Source organism: Panicum virgatum, chromosome 2N, assembly GCF_016808335.1.
Source record: "Panicum virgatum strain AP13 chromosome 2N, P.virgatum_v5, whole genome shotgun sequence".
In the NCBI taxonomy this organism is placed as follows: Eukaryota; Viridiplantae; Streptophyta; class Magnoliopsida; order Poales; family Poaceae; genus Panicum; species Panicum virgatum.
In genome coordinates this window covers 46068631-46090861 of record NC_053146.1, presented here as the reverse complement: position 1 = coordinate 46090861, position 22231 = coordinate 46068631, and the positions used below count along the sequence as shown (strand labels likewise).

At 45.2% G+C, this 22231-nt stretch overlaps 2 protein-coding genes across 5 annotated transcripts; one reads left to right on the top strand and one right to left on the bottom strand.

The window, feature by feature from the left end:
* On the bottom strand, positions 1 to 13749 carry LOC120660727 (pentatricopeptide repeat-containing protein At5g10690-like). Of its 3 annotated transcripts, XM_039939358.1 has the most exons (13): positions 13471 to 13732; positions 13177 to 13368; positions 11712 to 11725; positions 11505 to 11637; positions 10773 to 10864; positions 10487 to 10648; positions 10315 to 10383; positions 9741 to 9873; positions 8106 to 8338; positions 2398 to 2475; positions 1121 to 1189; positions 858 to 1034; positions 31 to 419 (listed from the first exon to the last, which is right to left on the bottom strand). In XM_039939358.1, exons 2-13 carry the CDS (start codon positions 13214 to 13216, stop codon positions 129 to 131), a joined length of 1491 nt encoding a protein of 496 aa, XP_039795292.1. In that variant the 5' UTR covers positions 13217 to 13368; positions 13471 to 13732; the 3' UTR covers positions 31 to 128. The 3 variants fall into 3 exon arrangements, with proteins under 3 accessions (XP_039795290.1, XP_039795292.1, XP_039795291.1); XM_039939356.1 differs by lacking the exon at positions 11712 to 11725 and having other exon boundaries at positions 1 to 419; positions 13471 to 13749; XM_039939357.1 differs by lacking the exons at positions 10487 to 10648; positions 11712 to 11725 and having other exon boundaries at positions 13471 to 13749.
* Positions 13750 to 13856: 107 nt separating this feature from the next.
* On the top strand, positions 13857 to 19042 carry LOC120660729 (transcription initiation factor TFIID subunit 10-like). Of its 2 annotated transcripts, none has more exons than XM_039939359.1 (7): positions 13857 to 14004; positions 14071 to 14267; positions 14351 to 14415; positions 14577 to 14639; positions 16455 to 16512; positions 16616 to 16666; positions 18695 to 19042. In XM_039939359.1, the coding sequence occupies exons 1-7, from the start codon at positions 13872 to 13874 to the stop codon at positions 18773 to 18775; spliced, it is 648 nt and encodes a 215-aa protein (XP_039795293.1). In that variant the 5' UTR covers positions 13857 to 13871; the 3' UTR covers positions 18776 to 19042. The 2 variants fall into 2 exon arrangements, with proteins under 2 accessions (XP_039795293.1, XP_039795294.1); XM_039939360.1 differs by having other exon boundaries at positions 13885 to 14004; positions 14087 to 14267.
* The last annotated feature ends 3189 nt before the right edge of the window (positions 19043 to 22231 follow it).

The window sequence follows — 22231 nt, the reverse complement described above, 5'->3', positions numbered from 1 at the left end:
TTCCTTCGCGCCCAAAACTTTTCTCTGTGCTTGTCGAACTGGACACTCAGAACCAGAAACGATTGGACCATTCTATGACTGTTTTGTTAGGGGAATGGAGAAACGTGCACACAAAACTTGCTACGGAATCAGCCAGAATTGCAGGCTTCAGCGTCTTGCTCGAGCGCTGTTAACAGGGAGCCCGCGTCGTGGATGTCTGATGAGTAGTCGCCGGTGAAGTTCCACAGGATGGCGAGGGAGAAAATCCCCAGGGGCCTCGAGCTGGATGCGTAGCTGCCTTCGTATATGTTTCCGCTTTTCACCACGACCACAATTTCGGACTTCTCTCTGAGGAGGAGGTCAATAACATGCTCCACGGTTGTTGAAGTAGGCACACACAGCGGTGGTCCTCTCGACATAGAAAGAAGAGGCGCATCCAGCTGAAAAAAAGGAAATAGAATCACAGGAGCACTGGAAACATCAATTATTATGGTGTTTATTGTAGCCTGGTAAGATGTTTATAGTAGTTAGATTCATTCGATTCAGATAAATTTTATGCATTTCTGCTCTTTTCTTAGAGAAAGATGCATTTGTGCTCTTTAGTAGCATACTTATTGATATCACCATATGATTACCATAATTCCATGAGCCGGTACACAGTTTTTCATGTCTTTTTTCTTCATAGAAATAGGAAATTTTGCCAAAACCATTATAGTACGTCACTAAGAAACTGACATGACAAGAAAAAAAGAATCTCCAAACTCTCTGGTTTGTCAAATCATTGTCCCCGTTGCTAAACACAGTGCCAAATCATAAGCTTGTGTACAAGAATCGACAATATCTTGCTGACATGGACTGAAGGAGACAGCGGAACATACCTTGGTACAATCATCACGGTGAACAATTCCAACACAACCTCCCCAATCATCAACAAGGGGAACTGCGCGATCTTTCAAGAACCGCATCACAACTTTCCGTAAGATTATATCAGCAGGTAATGGTCGAGATTCTTGAAATGGAACCATATACTTCTCAACTGGATCATTCAAGATAATCTACAATTTCAATGGACAGAACTTCAGATTTGATCAAGCAGAGTGAAGTGAAGGGATACAAGATAACAATGTAACAAACAAACTACCTGTGGAAATACATAGGGCCTTAGAAGAGAGTTGGTGAATCCAGATAAGCTTTCAACTTTAATGGCAACCTGTTTGCAACAACAGGAAATTAGCTTAAAAGGTGACTGTTTTCGCTTTGATACATTCAAGTTTGCAGAAACTGGCGAAAGACGTAAATATTTGCCATATGCTTCAAGATCCTGGTGTCAGTCCCAATATCGATTAATTTCCAGTTTATTGTATCCAGATAAACAACCACATGCAACAATTCAATTTTCATCAGGCCTTCCATACATTTCAACAAATGAGAACTGTTATGAAGTAGATATTGCCACCTACATGCTGGTCCTGTATTTCAGAACCAAAGTTGTCATTTGCATAAGAAAGAAAACAAAAGTAGACCAGCCAGGTGCAGTTCACGGCTCTCCATCTGATACTTGGTATATAACAGCCTGTTGGACTTTTATCCTCAGAAGACAAAACAGTTCCATTTAAACTAGACTATAAGCGGGCAAATTCAATTTTCCCCACATAATAAACTAAGACATGATGTTTCCCCAGACAGATGGAGTGGTTAAGTCTTCACCATAATAGAAGATTATGGATCACGACTTCATATTCCTTGACCAATATGAAGTATTACACTATCTTGAAGTTACAAAGTTCACATGAGTGATGTTATGAATCTTCAATGCATATAGATTCCAGGAAAGAGCTACATTAATCCACTACAACTTAACAAAACAAGGTACTTCCAGATTTTAGAGTGGGAGGGAGCCTCATCAGTGGCCAGACTAGACATTCTAATTTTTCAAACTAATACTAAAGAAGAGACAACAGCTGTTAAAAGCAGTACAATAATTAAAACCATATACCGTATGTACAAATAAAGCACTACAACTGTTGCACAGCTAGAGGCATAAATGAAGCAGTAACAATAAAAAAATAATTTGAAACGGTTTCATATGGTTGTTTAGAAAAAAGAAAAAAACTTTCATATCATGCATTTTAAAATCAAGTAGCAAGAAGACACATGCCAATAGCACAAAAGTTCATGTCAGAAAGCTACGACTATGAATACTAACACTAAAGACATTCTTAACAACTATTTCGTGCTGTACCATTGTTCGCTGAAGGGTAGGATAAAGGAGGTGTAGAGGAAGCAGAGACACATTAAGGTGGGATTGGGAATCGGAAACTACACTGATAAAGAATCATGTGAAAGAGACCATAGTGCTGCTCCAGGAATGAAGCATGTAGTATTTACGAGAAAAAAATCCAAAGAGAAGAGACATACCAGACCTACTCTACTCGTCCAAGAGAAACATTCCTTCTCATTCACTATTCTTCTTAGAAGCCCTTTAGCCAAATCTATCTGAAAATATTTAATCAGGGAGCTTTAAGAAAATGGGGGCATTACCCATTGAAAATGTTAGACTAAGAAGAATCAAACATCAGAAGTACAATAATATAGAAAGATAAGCATAATCATGCCCATGGTGCAGCTACCTTGAATATGGTACCATGGCTGAATCTGGCAACACAAAGGAGGAAGTTTAACTGCTCAGTATACTTGACATTTCTAGAACCCTTAGTTCCCCCCAAAATTTTGTACCTCATACCATTCTAAGTTTTCATAAGATGCATCCATGATCCATCTCTTACTATATGAAAATGGGAAATGATGTACTTGTAGCATCACTGCAGCATAATGAGATCTCTTAGACCTACGAACGGGTGCCTACCCGGATTGGTTATGTGGCCTCGTTAGCACTCCTCAGGTCCTGGGTTCGACTCCTGGTAGGAGCGAATTTTAGGCTGAGGTTAAAAAAATCTCCTCGCCTGCCTACACACCAAAGCACATGGAAATAGGTCCTGATCCACCCTGGCCCGCTCTCACACGGGTTACAGTATAGATTACAACACCCCTATGTAAGGGTGGGGCAAGGTTCGGGGGTTTTCTCAGCCTGCGTGAGAAGTCTCCTTACATTAATGCTTGGGGGGCGGCTTGCCCCTTGCAGGTCGAGGTTTCTTTTAGATCTTCGACCTAGGAAAACACTTCAACAAGAAATTTACACATTCTCATTTCTTCTTACAAGCTAGACAGTGAATAATTTACTGATTGATACCACATGACAACATACTTTGTTGGAAGGGCTTAGCAATAATGTCATCATTGCATAAGAACTCTACCGACAACAGTAACTACATTTGAACAGCATAAACTTCTATAAATCCCTAGCAGAAATTTCAATAGCAAGTACCTAACACAAAATCGGACTAGTGTTTCTGTCGGTCTATATGTGAGCCCATGTATAGAGGCCCATCTAGAGGCCCATGTATGGGAACTATATATCCCACCCTTCTAGGGTTTGGAGGAATACAAGCCATTATTCTCTCCTATTCTCTCTCTTACATGGTATCAGACTAGCTCATGGCCGCCGCCACCGCCGCCTCCATGGCCGGCCGGCCGTCAGCGCCGCCCCTCCCTTCCCTCTCCTTTTTCGCTCCCCTCTTCCTTTCCCGGCGGTGACCCATCTGCGGCGTGGATCCCGGCCAACACCTCGTCCTCTGTTCTGGGCGCCGCCCACTGTTCCCGCATGGCGCCCCTTCCTTCCTCCCCTGCTCCGGCAGCCGCTGCCGCGTGCCCCTGGCACGCCGCCGCCGCCTCCTCTGTTCTGGATCTCGGCGCCGCTGGAGCTGCTGTCCGGCCGCCGCCAACTCTGGACCTGGTGGCCGTCGGCCACCGACCTCCGCCTGCCCTGCCTGGGCCGCCCGGGACATGGCTCTGCCCCTGCCTGGGCCGCCCAGGGCCGGCGCGCGGCCGCCGCCATCCGCCTCTGTCTGGGCCACCGCCACGGGAGCAGCGGGCGAAGCCTCCTCTGCCTCCCCTGTTCGCACTGCCAGGACGGAGGGTGCGGGGGCCGCCGCCGCCGACAGGGACGTGCGCAAGCAGGTGCGCCCCGCCGCGGTCAACAACCTGCGCGGCGCCGACTCGCACCTCAAGGCCTACGAGCGTGCGCAGGAGATGCTGCGGGACCTCGAGGCCAAGCTCGTCGAGGCGAAGCTCGTCCAGGTCTCGCGGGCGAATGCCGCGTAGACCGTCGCGCCCGCCACGCACACCGCACAGGCCATCGTCGCGCACGCCGCGCAGGCCACCGTCGCACCCACTGCCGTCACCTCCCTTGCCGCTGCGCACGCCGTCGCGCCCACCGCGTACACCGCGCAGGCCGCCGTCGCGCCCGCTGCGCACGCCGAGCAGGCCGCCGTCGCGCCCGCCGGCTCCCTCGCCACCGCGCAGGCCGTCGCGCCCAGTGACCCCGCGCGGGCCGCTGCCTCCCTCGGTGCCGCGCGCGCCGCGCAGGGCGCCGCCCCCGGCTCGTGGCTGCCCCAGGGCGCCCCCGCTGCCAGACTTTCCGTGCCCGCGCCCACGCCGGGTGGCCTGCGTTCGGTATGCCCCCCGCGGTCGCGCCGTTCTGGACCCTGCCCGCTCAGCCCAGCCAGCAGCCGACCTGGCCTGGGGGGTGGGACCAGGCCGCACTGGCGCAATCCTTCAACGCCATGGGGCTGACGCCGCCGGGGCCGGTCAGCACCAAGTGGATCGCCGACTCGGGTGCCTCCTTCCACACTACCCCAGATGCCGGTATCCTCTCTTCTATCCGACCCCCACACCCCTCTTATCCTTCTTCCATCATGGTTGGTGATGGGTCTTGCCTTCCTGTCACCGCCGTGGGTTCTGCTCCTGGTTCCTTTCGTCTTCCCAATGTCCTTGTTGCTCCTCGAATAGTTCATAACCTTCTTTCCATTCGTCAGTTTACAGCTGACAATTCTTGTTCCATCGAATTTGACTCTTCTGACCTCACTGTAAAGGATTCGGCCTCCCGGCGTCCGCTCCTCCGGTGTGACAGCACGGGCCCCTTTACACCCTTCGCCTTCCGTCTTCCGCTGCACCGCTTTCGTCTTCTTCTTCGTCTGTCGCTTTTGCCGCGACGCCATCTTCCACCACCTGGCACCGCCGTCTTGGTCACCCTGGCCGCGACGTTCTGGCTCAGCTAAGTCGTAGTACCGATGTTCCATGTACAAGGGCTCCTGCTGAGCACCTCTGCCATGCGTGCCAACTTGGTCGTCATGTTCGTCTTCCTTTTTCCTCTTCTTCGCATGCGATGCATGTCTTTGATCTTGTTCACTGTGACCTGTGGACTTCTCCTGTTCATAGCCTTTCTGGCTATAGATACTATCTGGTGATGGTCGATGATTTCTCACACTACTCTTGGACTTTTCCTTTATGCGCAAGGTCTGAGACCTTCCCCACCCTCCTCCACTTCTTTGCTTGGGTGTCCACTCAGTTCGGCCTCACCATTAAGGCCGTCCAGTGTGACAACGGACGTGAGTTCGATAACTCCACCTCCCGTTCCTTCTTCCTCTCTCGGGGTGTTCAGCTGCGTATGTCTTGTCCGTATACCTCTCCTCAGAACGGCAAGGCTGAGCGGATGATTCGCACGACGAACGACGTCGTGCGCACCCTTCTAATCCAGGCCTCTGCCCCCGCGCTTCTGAGCTGAGAGCCTCCACACCGCTACCTACCTGCTCAACCGTCTTCCGTCCACTGCTTCTCCGGCTCCCACTCCACACCACGGTCTTTTCGGTACCCCTCCTCATTACGACGACCTTCGGGTCTTCGGGTGTGCGTGTTACCCTAACACCTCCGCCACCGCTTCTCACAAGCTAGCGCCCCGCTCGACTCGTTGTGTGTTCCTTGGGTACTCCCTTGACCACAAGGGGTACCGATGCTTTGACCTCACCTCTCGCCGCGTCCTGATCTCCCGACACGTCGTCTTTGACGAGTCGGATTTCCCCTACTCCATCTCCTCCACACCTTCTCCTGACACCGAGCTGGAGTCCCTGTTTCCGACTGATCCGGTGGTTCAGCCACCGTTACCTGTCTGTCCTTTCCCTGCAGGTTTTCCCGGCACACCGGTACCGCTTCCGGAGATCCCTGCTACGTCGAGCGCGGACCTGGTGTCTCCTGCTGCGCCACGCGCGGCAGTACGCTCATCCGGTGCAGGTGTACTGGCGCCGTTCGACGGCGACACCGGCGCCGCCGCGGTACGCTCAGCCGGTGCAGGTGTACCGGTGTCGTTCGGCGCCGACACCGGCGCCGCCTCCGGCTCCGGAGGCTCCAGAGCCGTCGCCGCCGCCGCCATCGCCGACTCACTCTCGAGTCGAGCCGGCGGTGTACCACCCGCCAGTCATCCATCGGGATCCTAAGCATATCCATCCCATGGTGACTCGGCGGATGGCGTCTCAGGCCGCGACTCTCTCCGCCGCCGAGGGCGAGCCGCGGGTCTCTCCGGTACCCTCCTCTGTCCGCGACGCCCTGGTGGATCCTCACTGGCGTCGCCAGTGGCGAAGCCAGGAATCACGGTAGGAGGGGCTGCTTCCCCTTCTTCCTCCTCTAGCCCCTCCCCTCCTTCTTTCTTCTCAAATTTGTAGGAGGGGCTTAAGGGGGGCTTCATGGAGATTACAGCGGTAGGGGGGGCTTGAGCCCCTCCCGCCCCACCGCTGCCTCCGCCGCTGGGCGTCGCGCGATGGAAGAGGAGTACGCATCTCTCCTTGCCAACCAGACATGGGACCTCTTGCCGCGTCCGTCTGGTTGCAATGTGGTCACCGGCAAGTGGATCTGGACGCATAAGCGTCGGGTTGATGGCACACTGAAGCGCTACAAGGCTCGTTGGGTTCTCCGGGGTTTCACCCAGCGGCCTGGTGTGGACTACGATGAGACCTTCAGTCCAGTGGTGAAGTCTGCTACTGTGCGCACGGTCCTCTCGCTCGCACTCTCTTGCTCCTGGCCTGTGCACCAGCTGGATGTGAAGAATGCCTTTCTTCACGGCACTCTGTCAGAGACAGTGTACTGCTCTCAGCCAGCGGGTTTTGTGGACTCGAGTCGTCCGGATATGGTCTGTCGGCTCAACAAGTCTCTTTATGGTCTGAAGCAGGCTCCTCGGGCTTGGTACTCTCGGTTCGCCACGTTCTTGCTGACTTTGGGATTCACCGAGGCCAAGGCTGACACTTCTCTGTTCATCTACCGCCGTGTGGATGAGACTGCCTACCTGCTGCTCTATGTTGATGATATTGTGCTCACCGCCTCTAGTCAGCAGTTGCTTGAGCGCGTCATCTCCTCTCTGCAGCAGGAGTTTGCTATGAAGGATATTAGTCAGCTCCACCACTTCTTGGGCGTTACTGTTGAGACTCGCCCGTCTGGCATGTTCCTTCACCAGCGGCAGTATGCACTCGACATTCTGGAGCGGACTGGGATGACTGATTGCAAGCCATGCTCCACTCCTGTCGATACTCAGGCGAAGCTGTCTGCTGATCTGGGTGATCCCATGGCTGATCCTACTGCCTACCGGAGCCTTGCCGGTGCCCTGCAATACCTGACCTTCACCCGGCCGGATCTCACCTATGCCGTTCAGTAGGTCTGTCTTCACATGCATGATTCCCGGGAGTCTCACCTTGCTGCACTGAAGCGTCTCCTCCGCTACGTCCGTGGCACTGTTGGCTTCGGCTTGGTTCTTCACCGCTCTCCCACCTCTGAGCTGGTGGTCTACACCGACGCTGACTGGGCTGGCTGCCCAGACACTCGCCGCTCCACTTCCGGCTACGCCGTCTTCCTGGGCGGCAACCTTGTCTCCTGGTCGTCCAAGCGGCAGCCGGTTGTCTCCCGCTCCAGTGCTGAGGCGGAGTACCGGGCTGTCGCTAACGGCGTAGTACCGGGCTGTCGCTAACGGCGTGGCGGAGGCGTTCTAGGGTTTGGAGGAATACAAGCCATTATACTCTCTCTTACAGTTTCGTATTTTTGTTACCTAGTATGCATCTCAATTCAAAAGGACTTCTAATTTTGCTTATCCTAGCAAAATTCATACCAAAGGAGCCAAGGCATTGCATATACATAATCCAAATCAACATAGCCAAAAAAGTATATTTTTATCCTAGGCTTCATTCCACCTGATTGTTATTTATAGCAGCCTCCATTAATAACTCATATGCCTCTTCTTTTGCTGCACGACTAATGGATCCAACTGAATCTGGCCACATGCGCTTGTTCAATCTCATGACCATATCGACATCACCTCTGGTGGCAAAAGCTCTCATGATTGAAAGATAAAGATGAGGTTTAGGTCTCAGATCTTTGTTGCTGCCAGCTTGCTTTATTATATCACCAAATATGCAAAGGGCCCCTACAATAACCACCAAAAAGGTCAGAAGCATATTAGTACAGAAATGCTACACCTATCACAATTCATAAGCAAGAGAGTTTTATCTCATAAACAGAATGCCCTCTCACGATCCATGATCTAGAGAAAGTGAAAAGCACATGAAATAGTATTGCCTTTGTTCGGCATGAGGATTTGTTTGCCTCATCCACATGTATATTCACTTAAACAAAAACTAAGAGGTTCTCACTCAACTGTAATACACCTAGAGTTAGTCTGTACATTACACAGTGAAAAATTATCAACAAATACATATTCATACTTCATGCTATTATTTGTATAGTTATTTCTAGCTTTTTTTTGTACCCAGTCCAAGTATGATTTTTTATCCACAAATATTGTTGTAGAGAGTTGGGCAAACACCACACGCCCTAGGAGGGGGGGTGACCTTTGATATATATAGGCCGTATAGGCTTGGAGTACAAATAAGACAGTTGCAAGTCAAATACAGCTATATACATCTAATAATTGTAGGTGCACATATATTAACACAAAGTGTGAATTACTTAAGGATATTTTGAACAAATGTACAAAAACTAAACTCAGGTGTACTCGAGATAACATTGTCATTCCAGGACCAATTAGGAATTAAGAATTATGGATGTGCTAAATCAATCATTAAAGAGAAATCAAGGCACTGTGAATATAAGGTAGAGATAAGTTGTCAAAGTATTAGGATAGACCAAGTGGCGGAGCTTGGGTACAAAAGAGAGGCCAAGCTAAAAAAATAATGCTAGTTTTGATACTTTTGTCACTACGCAAGTGAAAAGAATGAAGCGCTAGCTTAAAGAAAATATGAAGAATATTATGCCTTCATGGACCATAGCATTTAAGGCGTGGGCCTGGAAAACCAGGTCTGATCCTAATCAAATTGATTGACAATACTAGCATCTAGTAGGCAAAGGCATCAAGTACTGTCAAGTAATTTGCTTCTGCAGAACAGCAATGTAGAAATCAACCATACTAATAGCAAGTTATCCGTAGTTCACAAAATGATTTTGTTGTAAATTTTAATCCCTGTATATGAACTTTAAAATGTACAACTTGGTCAGACACATTGGTCAAGTCATTATAAAGGTTAACACTTAACACAAATAACACAGGCCAAGAAACGTTCCACTTCCAACATTTTAGGTATTTTGGATTGGTTGTGCCACTTGGGAAACTGGGATATAAAAGGGTAAAAAGAAGAAGATTAGCTTGTAACACTGCAAAGATGCTCCAATTGGAAAAATCAAAGGAGAGGATGAAAGGGGTGCTAAATCACTTGTTAGTCTTAGTGAGACACTGATGTTAATTTACAACATGCAATTCAATGCAGTGTTAGCGCAACATTGTGCCACTAAAAAGATGCTATAGAGCTTACCATCAATGGATCCACAAGCTAGCAAGGCATCTATCATAGCAGTGTATGCAGTCCTATCGATTGAAAGCAGTGAAGATTTCATCTCCACAACAATCTTCAAAACTGAATAAAGGTCCCGGCTATTTCCTAAACCCTGCAGCATGCTTCAATTACTTTTAAAATTAATAACAAATAAAGAATAACAAACACAAAGAATGATCAAACTACTTATTCACTATTTTAAAGGCATTCTTCGGAAATTCGATCAAATTTCTCGATTTGAAGTCTGTAACAATTTTCTGCAATGTCTTCTTTTCTGATGATGAAGATGAAGCGTTCTCAAGATTAAAAAATGAAGAAATGGAACAACCACTTAATATCATTGCCTAAAACTATCAAGTTGCCAAAAAAACAAGTATAGTGTAGATGCTATTATTTTCTGTCATGGTAGTAAAATAAATAATGCAGTGTAAGAGCCACTACAATAGCATTGTCCAATAACGTAAAGAGGAAACAGAGTGTAGCCGTAAGCTTGTAATTGTTACAACATAACCAAGACATAACACCATCTGCTGTTCAGTATCAGGCAACACACCTTAAGTAATGTTGTGTAGGTAACAGCATCCGGAAGGAGTTCAGGATTACTTTCCCTTTTAGCTTCTTCCTGCATTTTAGTATAATCAACTAATTTTATTACACAATGCAATTACTTGTATACCAAAACAATTTTGTGGCTAAAACTGGCCTTTCCAACACTTGTGTGACACCTTCATATCTTCAAGAAATTGGATAGCTTTATCAATCTCTGACGATTTTACACAGGCAGAAATGATGGTGTTGTAGGTCAATCTATCAGGCTTCAACCCTTGACGCAATATCTCATCTTTAACAGTCAAAGCTCCAAGAGGGAAGTTGCTTTTAATGTATCCCTGGAGTATGAGTTGAGATTTCTTTTTTGTAATTACAGTGGTTGATGAAAAGAAAAGTAGACATATTAACAGTAATGAGTTTTTCAAAAATATTAACATTAATGGAAACTCAGTCACATTGTACCTTCATCAGTAAGTTGTACAGTAGGACAGAGTGACCTTCATAAAGGACTTTGCGGAAACGGGCGACAAGAGCAATGGCACGCCTCATATCTCCTGGATAAGTTGAAGTTCAATTCCATCAGTAAATGGACAGCTACAGGTAGTGCAAGTGAGAAAATAGTATTTGAGGAATATTGTAGCTACAACATAGTAAATTTGTAACCAAAATGTAGACATGAGAATAATTGGCCAGATATACTTTGGGAATTATATTAATTAGTATCTGCACATTACATTAAGGACCCGTTTGGAACCTTGGAATTGAATTCCATTCTAATAATCATAATTTAGAATTTTAGACACAAATCTATTAAGCTAATATGATTATATACGGAATATATTTGTATACTATTGTTGGCCATATGAGGGACATACTTATGTGCTATATTTCTACTATAGAGGAGTGAGCCAAAGAGCGTGCTATAAGTTACGGAATAGAAGCTTGGTGGTGTATAGAATCAATTTTCATCTCGCACCCTATGAATTTAGGATAGGCTTATATCTAAACTTTGGAAAGTGGTGGAATGCCAAATTATAAGCCAATTAGTCTAATTTATTAAGTAGATTTCAATTCCTCCAAAATGAGAGGATCCAAACGACCCCTAAGTAGAATCTAACCAACACGTTGTATTCCATGGGAACCACTGTGGGGTCATGTATCACATGAAGGTTAAAAGATCAATCTTGTACCAACCTGCTTCAATAAGGGCATTTAGAAAACCACAAATGAGGTGAGGGGAGAGCCTGGGGCTCCCAATCAAAGAATCTTTCTCAATTGATTCCAGTATTTCAAACGCTTCATCAATCCTTCTCGCTATACCCAAGCCCTTCAACGGATAGCAATGTAAAATATAAACATTTGCACCATAAAGACTCTCAGCTCCTAAATTGAAGCACATACTTGGGGTGGAAAACCTTGGTTGTATATCATGGGAAAAAAACATTCAAAATTATATCATAAAACATCAGTCCATTTATCGAAGGATGCAAAATGTATTCTAAAGGATGAAATCCTGAATGTAACAATAAGAATGCAATTGATGATTAAGAGTTGATATGTAATATGTTTAGCATTCAGACAATCTGATATGTAAGTTTAGAAAAGGTTACAAGGGGTTAAAAGCGTGGACGACTTTATTTTAGTTGGAAAATTACTACCTTGCTTTCTAGAAAATAAAAAAGGAAACATAACAACCCTAACTGGAAGTCTAGAAATTCAGGTTTCAAAGGTGTTGAATCGTTTCTTTTTGCAGACAAATACATTGTTTAAAACTTATGTTGATGGAAATATTAATGTATTTAGATTATCATCCTATAAAAGCTCAAAAAAGCACTAGAGCTTAAGTCTCAGTAGTAAACATAAGTAATGTACTGTAACTGCTCCTAGATAGCTCTAGCAGGCATTGTAGTATAAAAGGCCTTGATGCTATCATACCCGAACTGCTTGTGGTCAGAGAATGGTTTTTATTGATTTTAGGATGCTCATAGGTGGACAGTGAAAGCAAGCATGGAAGATCGAAATGGGAGGACTCCTGATTATTGAATTTACTATTACTAAAGTAGAAACACTGGAAACAAATACCAGTTTCCTTGAGTAGTTTGGGACATAATCTACCTACATTTTAGAAATGTGGTTGTTCCTTGGTGTAGCAGAACTCTTCCTTCAGAAAGGAAAAGGCATTGACGCATAATATCCTATCGACAGTAGAATGTACAGAATTTCTGTGTTCTTCCATGGAGTAAAGTCATGCTCTTTTGTTTGACACAAACAGATTTTCTATTTTTTTTCGTGGATACAAAGGAGAGCAGCATATCATTTCATTAAAGAAGGAAAAAGAAGTACAAAACTAGGAGCTTCACACGCACGGACACACAGTAGAAGCTTAGATCAAATGTGTCACGGATCAACAGAAAACATAATCACAACTTAACGACCCCCAAAATTTCAATCCTTGTAGCAGCCATCAAAACAGGTTTTCCATGATTCCATCAAAAGAATTGGTATACATATGTACATATTTCACGTACCATTTTCTAACAAAACATAGGGGTCCAGAACATTGACGCATTAGCACTAATCAGTCAGTAGTCAATCCAGTTCCCAAATCACACATTGAACACAAACTATTGGTCAGGGATTAGTAAACAAATTTAAGTATGTATACAATTTCCCTTCTATGAATGCCAAGCAGAACTCACTGGATACATATTCTTATCACAGAATTTTATGATAGGTTATGTTGTTGGAACTCAAATAATTCTTCTTCAGCTCGTCTCCCCAATTCCACCAGATACCAGTACTCACAACCAGTTAAAACAAACAATTGAACTCATGAATTTCTATACAAAGCGTTAAGGCTGCGCACCTTGAGCAAGATGCCATAGGACACGCCGTCCAGGCCGCATCCCCTTGGCCCGCGCATTTCCTCGAAGAGCAGGAGCGCGCGGTCGACGTCGCCACAGCGCACACAGGCCTCCAGAACTGAATTCATGACGATGGTGTTGAGTACCCCACCCGCACGCACACGTCGCCGCGCCGCCTCCACCTCCTCAATAATCTGCGCCTCCCGAACCCCCGAGTCAGCACTGGGCTAAAAATAGAGCAACCGACGGCCGGAGGTGTAGACGCCTAGACGGAGAGGGAGGCACAAGAGGCGAACCTGGCCAAGCTGCCTGCGACGGGTGAGGTCCACGATGCGGGCGGTGAGGCGGCGGAGGTCGGTGCACGGGGACGCGGCCCGGGGGCGCGGGCGCGGGCGGCGCCCTGGGGGACGAGGGGAGGAGAAGATCCTGGAAGCATCGACAGGGCGGCGGAGGCGTGGCTCGCCGCGCGGCCCCGGCGCAGGCGAAGGGGAGAGGAACCGCGGCGGCCTAATCAGCATCATCTCTTCGCTCGCCGCTGCCGCTGCCGCTGCCGCCGACCTCTGCTGCGTGTCGCGAGCACGAGCGCGCGGTGCGAGTGGATAAAGCGGGGCCTCACCGGTCGTGGGCTGGTTATTGGGCTGCGATCACCGCGGATTTCTGGCCAAATATGGGCCTCACGAAAAGTGGTGTGGCCCAAATGTGGCCTGTTTATCCAGTTGTGGCCCGCGTCCCAGGTAGCCCCCTCACCTCTTCTGTCGAAGCTGCTGCCCTCGTCGTCGCTGACACCTATCGCCGCTTCCAGAGTCGCCGGCGGCCTGTGTTCTCCCACGGTGAGCGCTGCCCGTCGCCTTCCGTCTCAGCGATCTGCGTGATTCTTACTCGTCGGATCTTACCAGCTTCTCCTGCGGCCAGGGCGGCGAGGCGGCGGGACGTGAGGATGATGGGCAGCAACAGCGGCGGAGGGGGCGGAGGCCCTGGCGGGGGCATGGGTCCGGGCATGGGCGGGCCCGTGGGTGGAGGCGGGGACGGGAGGCACGACGACGAGGCCGCGCTCACCGAGTTCCTCTCCTCGCTCATGGACTACACCCCCACGGTAGGGTGCCGCCTCCCCCTCGCGTTCTCTCTACTTTTCTGTCTCTTGGCTTAGCCCTGATGCTTGGTGCGGTGGTGCTGAAGATTCCCGATGAGCTTGTGGAGCACTACCTCGGACGCAGCGGATTCCACTGCCCTGACCTCCGCTTGTAAGTGCTGCTCATTTGCTTGCCAATCTCTCCCAGGAAGGCTTATTTTCCCACTAGTAGACTTGATTGGTAGTAGTAAGCTACCAATGCCCAGATTCATTGTATCTATGAATAGAAATTTCTTGATTTCCTGCTTACATTATCTGAGTTGTGTCTTACAGAACGAGATTGGTTGCTGTAGCTGCCCAGAAGTTCCTTTCGGACATTGCAAGCGATTCTCTTCAGTGAGTTAATATACCGTCTCGTTATTATTCTGCAATTATCTTCTTAATATAAAAAATTTGATGTCCTGCATATTTGAAAATATAACAGTATTGTTCCTTTCATCCACGCCAATGCAAATCTAATGTGTTGTTGCATATGTTGGTTTGTTTCCGCAAGTTTCCTTGACTTCAATCTAAACCCCTGTACCTAATTGCATGTATTATTCTTGTGGGATTATTCGATTAGTGTAATATTGGAATGATAGGCAAAAGTTTGCAGTTATGATCCTAGTTATCATTGAATATGCATTTATAATAGTTGTAACTCTGTAACATTCCCTATTGCTGAAACACTATCCACTGTGTGCTGCTCCTGAAAACTTAGCATGCCATCATAGTGATGGATCTATCCTTTTCATATTTCTAAGTAGACACGAATGTACCTTCTTTTGTAATCTGGTAACTGGTAAGCGATAACATCTTCCGTAAAAAATATAGTATGATCCCTCTTTGGAATTTCATAAACTATCCGAGTGTTCGGATCCTTCTGCCTCTACTGACTCCCTCTCTGGGTTCTTCGTCATTAAAGGAGTTATTTTCTTCATCATTAATGGATATGCATAATTGCATATAGTGTGCTTAGTATTTTGGTGTTCTCAAAAGATTCGTATTTATTTGTTCAAACCATGTAGGTTTTAGGCTTAGATATTCTTGTGCCATTTGGGGGTTATGTTGTAATTTTTTTCCAGAAGGGCGAATCTGGAATTTCATTACCGGAGCAACGGAATTACAAAATTAGTTTTAGCAAGGTCACGTGCCATATGTTCAGCAGTTTTAAGCGATAACCTCCCTCCACTTCCCTAGTACAGTTTGAGGAACAAAGCTAGAACCAACAGCAAAAGAAACAGCCGCTTATTTTACAACAGCACCCAGGGCTGTCACCGCTCCGGCTGACAGGAGAAATGTGACACCCTCCAGGAGCTAACAACAGAGATCAACTGGAGAGACGCATGAGGGCATCCTCCACGCACGTCAGTCTTCCCACCAAGGCTTCAAGAAAATCAAGTCAGCAGCAGATTGGACCTCTCCTCGGCGCACTGTAGACTTGAGCATCAAACTCCAGCACAGCAGGCTTGAGCACGCCCGCTCCGGCTTGTAAAAGCACCATGTCGTCGTTTTTCTGCAGCCCTTCCCAGTAGTCAAGAAAGGAGCAAGCAAGACAGACAACCTCAGTCGGATCTCACTTTTTTGTTTTCAAAGAAAACATTATTCATGGATCTCCACAGAGCCCAGCAAATAGCTGCCAGCCCCACCATGTGAAATTTTTTACTGTTTTGTATATACTGTTCTGCCCATTCCCAAAATTGGTCGAAGTTGGTGGGCCTACATGTGACCCCAAGAACATGAGCAGTAAGGCTCCAAACATACTTAGCCATGGAGCAATCAAACATAAGGTGTTCAATCGACTATTCCTGATTACAGAAAGAATAGCTCTTATCTCCTTGCCATTTTCTTCTGGCCAGATTGTCTCTAGTTAGGATTGCATTTTTGCTGAACAACCACATCCAGATTTTGATTTTCAGGAGGATTTTAGCTGTCCAGAACTTCTTATTGTTGTAACCAGATTCACCATCACAATTCACAACTTCTTATGTTGTAAATTTATCTGGGTCTTGTTTTATTGTTTCTTTTTCGTCACTGTATGACATTCTCTACTCTTTACTATATAGCAAACCACTGTAAGGATATCATTAGCAGTATGTGCGATATACACTGTTGGTGTGTCATAATTTATGCACTAATTTGATTATTACATTATTCTTTCCCTTCAACTAGGCACTGCAAGGCCAGGGTAGTAGCACCAATCAAAGACAATAAGAGCAAACAGCCTAAGGTGAATTTACTCTCTAGTTGAACTTTTCAAATCCTAGCATTAATTTTCTTTAGTATCCTTGTACTTACCCCATTTTCTAAAAAAAATTATATATAACTTACAGGATAGACGTCTTGTACTAACTATGGATGATCTTTCGAAAGCCTTGCGTGAGGTAACAAGTTTCCATTTAATTGTGCATTTCTGTAATTTTGCTTTTGTAGGCAGCAGCTGACCGTTTACTACCTCTTTTTCTTATCTTGAATCCAGTATAGTAAAAAATGAGTCAGGAGCACATTATTTAGTTCAGATACTATGGCAATTAGTTTCCTCAGGACTGAAATCTCCTCACTGTTTCCTCAAACTTAAACAGGTTATGTAGTGTAGACTCGGTTTGATATGCTCCATGATACTCACGAATTACCTAAATTCATGAGGAAGAAACAACTGTTAGCAGCAGTTAAAAGAGTACATGAACAAAGACTTAACGATACATGAAATCGGCATGAGGACATACCTTGGGCTGCACACTTGCAGATCTTAATGATGATTGATTTCCTTCCATTCAAGAATGTTAGAGTAGATATGATTGATTCCAGCAACCCAGTGGCTAAATCAAGTCCCAGATGACCTTTATCTTTTGCAAGAGTGAGCTCCACACCATCTTCTTCTATTGATACTTCTCAGTTCTCACTTCTCTTTGCTCCAAAAAAAAAAATTCTCACTTCTCATGCACCTATACAAAGCCAGTAGGCCATATGGAGTATGGACATCAGAGATCAGAATATACTGGTTTTCTTAGCCTGTACTTATTAAACCAAAATTATCAACATAACTGCCATTGTAAGGAAGAAAACTGGGTTGTTGATGTTACTAAAGATTTTTAAATCACAGTCCATTCCCCATGTAAATGTGTCATATGTGCATGGTGAAATCAGTGAAACAATGGAGCTGCCAGTCAAACTTTAAATTGCCAATCTAACCTTGCACTTGCTGACCACCTTAGTGACAATATCCATGTCAATATAATGGTTATGCAAAACCAACAACAACAACAACAACAACAACAACAATATAGCCTTTTGTCCCAAGCGAGTTGGGGTAGGCTAGAGATGAAACCCAAAAGACACAAAGGTCATGGTTCAGGCACGTTGATAGCTAGTCTCCAAGCGCTCCTATCCAAAGCTAACTCCTCAAAGATATCCCAATCTTTAAGGTCTCTCTTAACCGACTCGTCCCAAGTCAGTTTAGGTCTACCTCTACCCCTCTTTACCTTATCAGCACGCTTTAGCACCCCACTACGCACCGGCGCCTCCGGAGGCCTCCGTTGGGTAAGTTTCTCCTCAATTGGTGCCACACCTACCCTTTCCCGAATAACAATGGTTATGCAAAACCATTGACATGAATACCATTATTCATAGAAGTAAGCACTTCCGCGAATATAATGGAATTTCCACTTTTCCAATTTGGCCTTAATCTGTCATTTCGATTAGCACTATCCGTAAGGCTATCTCGAAGCCACAGTGCATCTTTCCACACTAATGCGTCTTTTCTGGTTGAACTTTAGTAATCAATAAAGGTATATTTAGTACCATGCCAGTGCTGTTAGGCATGATGGTTTTGTTTCTGTTCTTTCTTATGTTCTGAATAAGTCTACCTTCCATTGAAAGCAAGCACAAAGGGCACCCTTTTCATGCTCTATATCATACATAGTTCATAATGTTTGTAGAGGGTTTCTTCAGTATCCACCGTTGAGACATCCATAGAACTTAGATTTGATAAAATCCTGAATTTTTTACAACGCATGCTTCTTTAGCGTACTGCATACCTCTAACTTTGAAGTTTCCGCATTCCTGAACATCTCATGGCATCATTGTTGGAAGAATAGAGTTACTGCTAACCGCAATCTTAATTCTTAAAATATCTATCCTATTTAGGCTTAGGTACTCAGAGGATCCCCTAGTCTACGAACAGCACATCCTTCTAATTTAGGTATCATGCAATTTGAAGATGGTTATAGCATTTTGTACTCCCATGGCAAACGCTAATAGCATCTAATAAAATTGCAGTGAACATGGTCAATTTTTAGGCTAAAGTCATATTGTTTCATAGTAAATACCGATAATAGTTGCTGGACCACTGTCCGCCACATTAGCACTTGATTCATGTGTGATCTTATACTCCGAGCAAACTTTTCTTGCAGCATGGTGTGAACTTGAAACACGCGGAGTACTTCGCAGACAGCCCTTCTGCAGGAATGGCTCCTGCAACAAGGGAGGAATAGATTGGATTGAGCCAACCTGTACCAAGTGTCTAAGTGGAACTGGGTATACTGGGATCATGTCAATGAGTAGCCTGTCCACATTCTTGCCCAATTCGATGTAATGGTGTACTAGCATAGCCTCCAAAGTGTGGACTCCATTGCTATTCGTGCTGTATTAGTATTGACCATTAGGGTGTGATTTCTACTTACTAAGATTGTGTTATCAATGCTGATTAGTCTCTCTCGGTTAAGATTATTTGGAGACAAGATTGGTCTAGTTTATGTTTATCCACTGTCTGAATTGCATGCTGGAACTCAAGTCAATTTGTTGATGCGCTTAACACGAACTGAGTTAAGTGAAAGTATGACAATAAACTTCACAGAATGCATCAACAGAATGGAACAGTGCATAGGCATAATTGCATATCATGTCGTTGACTTAGTTATCTGTTATTATTGATAAAATCAGCCTTCGTAACCTACAGTCCTACATGGTCTCAGGTATGATTGACCAAATATCATGAATATTTGAAGGAAAAAGAACATAATTTTCTACTTATAAATTTAGGGAATATTTTGCTAGCAAAAACAATTGTAGCACGAACCCTTGAGGCGGCCCTTCTCAGGGTGGCAAATTGGTAAGTTACCCCTGGCCCTAGGGGTCTTTGGACGATTCTAGATCCCTTATTCAACCATCATTGATCGACTGATTAGTGTGTACTTTCACATGATTACACTGATTGGTTGTGCCCGTGCTTTTGTCTATATATATAGCACAACACTAGAAAACCTACACAGAGGCATGGAAAAGGTCGGCTCATGCTACCATCAACCGTACCGATGTACCATGCACGCTTGACTTTGTTTTGTTATGATTTGTCAACACATGAATCAAATTTCTAGCCGCATTTTTTATGAAACGAATTTAAAAACTTTACACATTTCATTTTTTCAATGCAGTTGGATCTCTGAAAGGGACCAGCCCTAGTATCATATTTAGGCCACCAACCCACCATCAGGGCAGGGGTTTAAACTTTGCCTAGTCTGGTCACTCTCCAATTTCTATATGTACGACCATCGACATAGACATTTAATTTATAATCACAAGTTTCTCAGGTCTATCTCAGTGTTTTCACTTGCATAAAGTGACAAAACAAAAGGAGAGAAAGCTTTGACTTCGTCACAAGTCACGGCCATTTTCTGCTTACGATCTAGGAGAGATTAACAAAATCATGGCCGGCGCAATGATATGCTTTAACAAATCAGACAGTAATTGATCTAATGTGAAAATGAAAATCACTGGATGAGTGCAGTAGAAAAGTTGCACACCCCGAATATCCTTCTAGGATTTACCGGTATCATTGGTTAACTACTTAACTGTTTTTCAGTACTACGTACGCCAAGCTGATTTCGCGCAGAGGACAAAAAGGAACTTCGTCAAGTTGGGCTCTTTTAACTCGTCTGTCACATCCTAATGAGTGAAACTGCATAGTTAATCTCGTAAGTGACTGTCATGATGACATTAATGAGATGAAAATAATAAGTAACAATTTACTTCTATCCATGGATAAACTAGAATGTCATAGGTCAAGTGGGTAACTTGGATATCTAACTCTGGTGCAGAAATAATCATGTTGTTGAATTGCCTCACAAAAAGAAGTCTCAAATTGTTCACTTGGTCGCTTTCAATTTATTTATTATTGTGCATGTTCAATGAAAGGTATAATGCTCTCTTATCTCAGCGAGTATATATATTCATTATTTCTACAACGCTGAAGGGAGTGAAGCAACCGCTTCCCAGCTTTATTTATATACAAGCTGTTCTAACGCTGTTGCTCATCGACGACAGGTCAAATCATGCAATGGTAAAAAAGGTAAAAACAAGAGCTTTTGACTTTCCCGTGCTATCATTCTTCGCCAATCTTTTGAATTCCCATTCACCATCTACTACTCAGACCTGTAAGAGACTAAGAGCATGACATGACTGTATGAAATGAAGTCATGCATGAGGCTGGATCAGCAGGTACGGTGCAGTCTCTACATGGTTCAGGCTGGCAGCACAGCTGGTACTACGAGTTCACAACGGCAAGAAATAAGAACATAGATTAATCCGAGCTTATCCTAACAGCACAATGTCAATACTTTTATGCTGCCATTATTGACAAGATTACGCATGACACCATGCTGATGGCTGATCACTGTTTGGAAGGAGTCACAAAGCTCCATGGGATTCCTAAATCCAAACGCTAGGTCAGGCGAAGACAAGGAGAAAAGGCTCAGGAAAACACAAAGTCCTCCACCACTTTGATCACTTTTGAGTGAAAAACACAATCGATCAATGGATCATTCCGGTCTCACATTCCTTTTGGAAAAGATGGCAATGATACTGCCTTTTTGATCGGTGTCGTCTCTCTCTGCCTGTCATTTCTGCTCGTTTCAAGCACAAACCAGGTCAATGCGAGCCTCTTTTTGTGCCGGCTGGTATATATGGTATGGTATCCAAGAAAGTGCCCAGAGCTGCATGGTGTTCTCATTTGGGGGTTCCTCAGCTGGTTGGCTAAATTGGTGTGAATCTCCATTCACATCCACTTGTGATGTACTTAGATCTGATCACGGGCCACCTGACATGATAAACCCGACCCAACCCCCCGAAAAAAAAACCCCGACCCGACCCGGCCTGACCAAGTGACGGGTCGGGTACAGGCGGAAATATTTGACCCGAAATTCAAAAAAACTGATCCAACCTAAAAATTTATTACACACAAAAATGTGGACCAACCCGACCCAACGTGGGTCAATATTTTTTGACCCGAAACCCGAAGTGATCCGACCCGAACCCAATCCGACCCGACGATTATCAGGTCTAGATGTACTATAGGCTGGTGAAGCTTAGTCCAATCATTACTGAACATTGTCTTGATACTTTCATTTTTACCTTCTGCAAATTTTGGGTCGAGCCATGTGGGGGTCATAGAACAGAGAACAAGTGACTAGTTCAGTCCCATTTGGGATATGGAGCCGTAGGAATTTTGCAATATTTTTTAATGAACGCTACTGTAGGGGCTAGGACCTACATGAATTTTGCCATTAATAAGATTTGTGAATTGTTACAGGAAGCAATTGTATTCCAAAGTTTCTTCACAAAACCCTCGAACCCCAAACGGTCCCCAATACCCAAAAATTTAAACGCCCAACCTAAACCTGCAGGTTGACGCAAGTTTGGTATATAAGAACAATAAAACACTAAACATAACCCTTTTTTCTAAAACTAGAGAACAATAGACTCTGGCCATAATTAGGGGAACTGTTAAGAGTGTTTGACTGTTTACCCAAGCATAGTTGGGTGACAATAAGCAGATGCTACAGTACCTTCGGCCAAGTTGACTTGAATTTGAATGTTATAAATTGAAAGCTAAGTTGCCGATCAATGACAGCGATTACTTATTCACAGCACTAACTCTGATGACAAATTTGTCA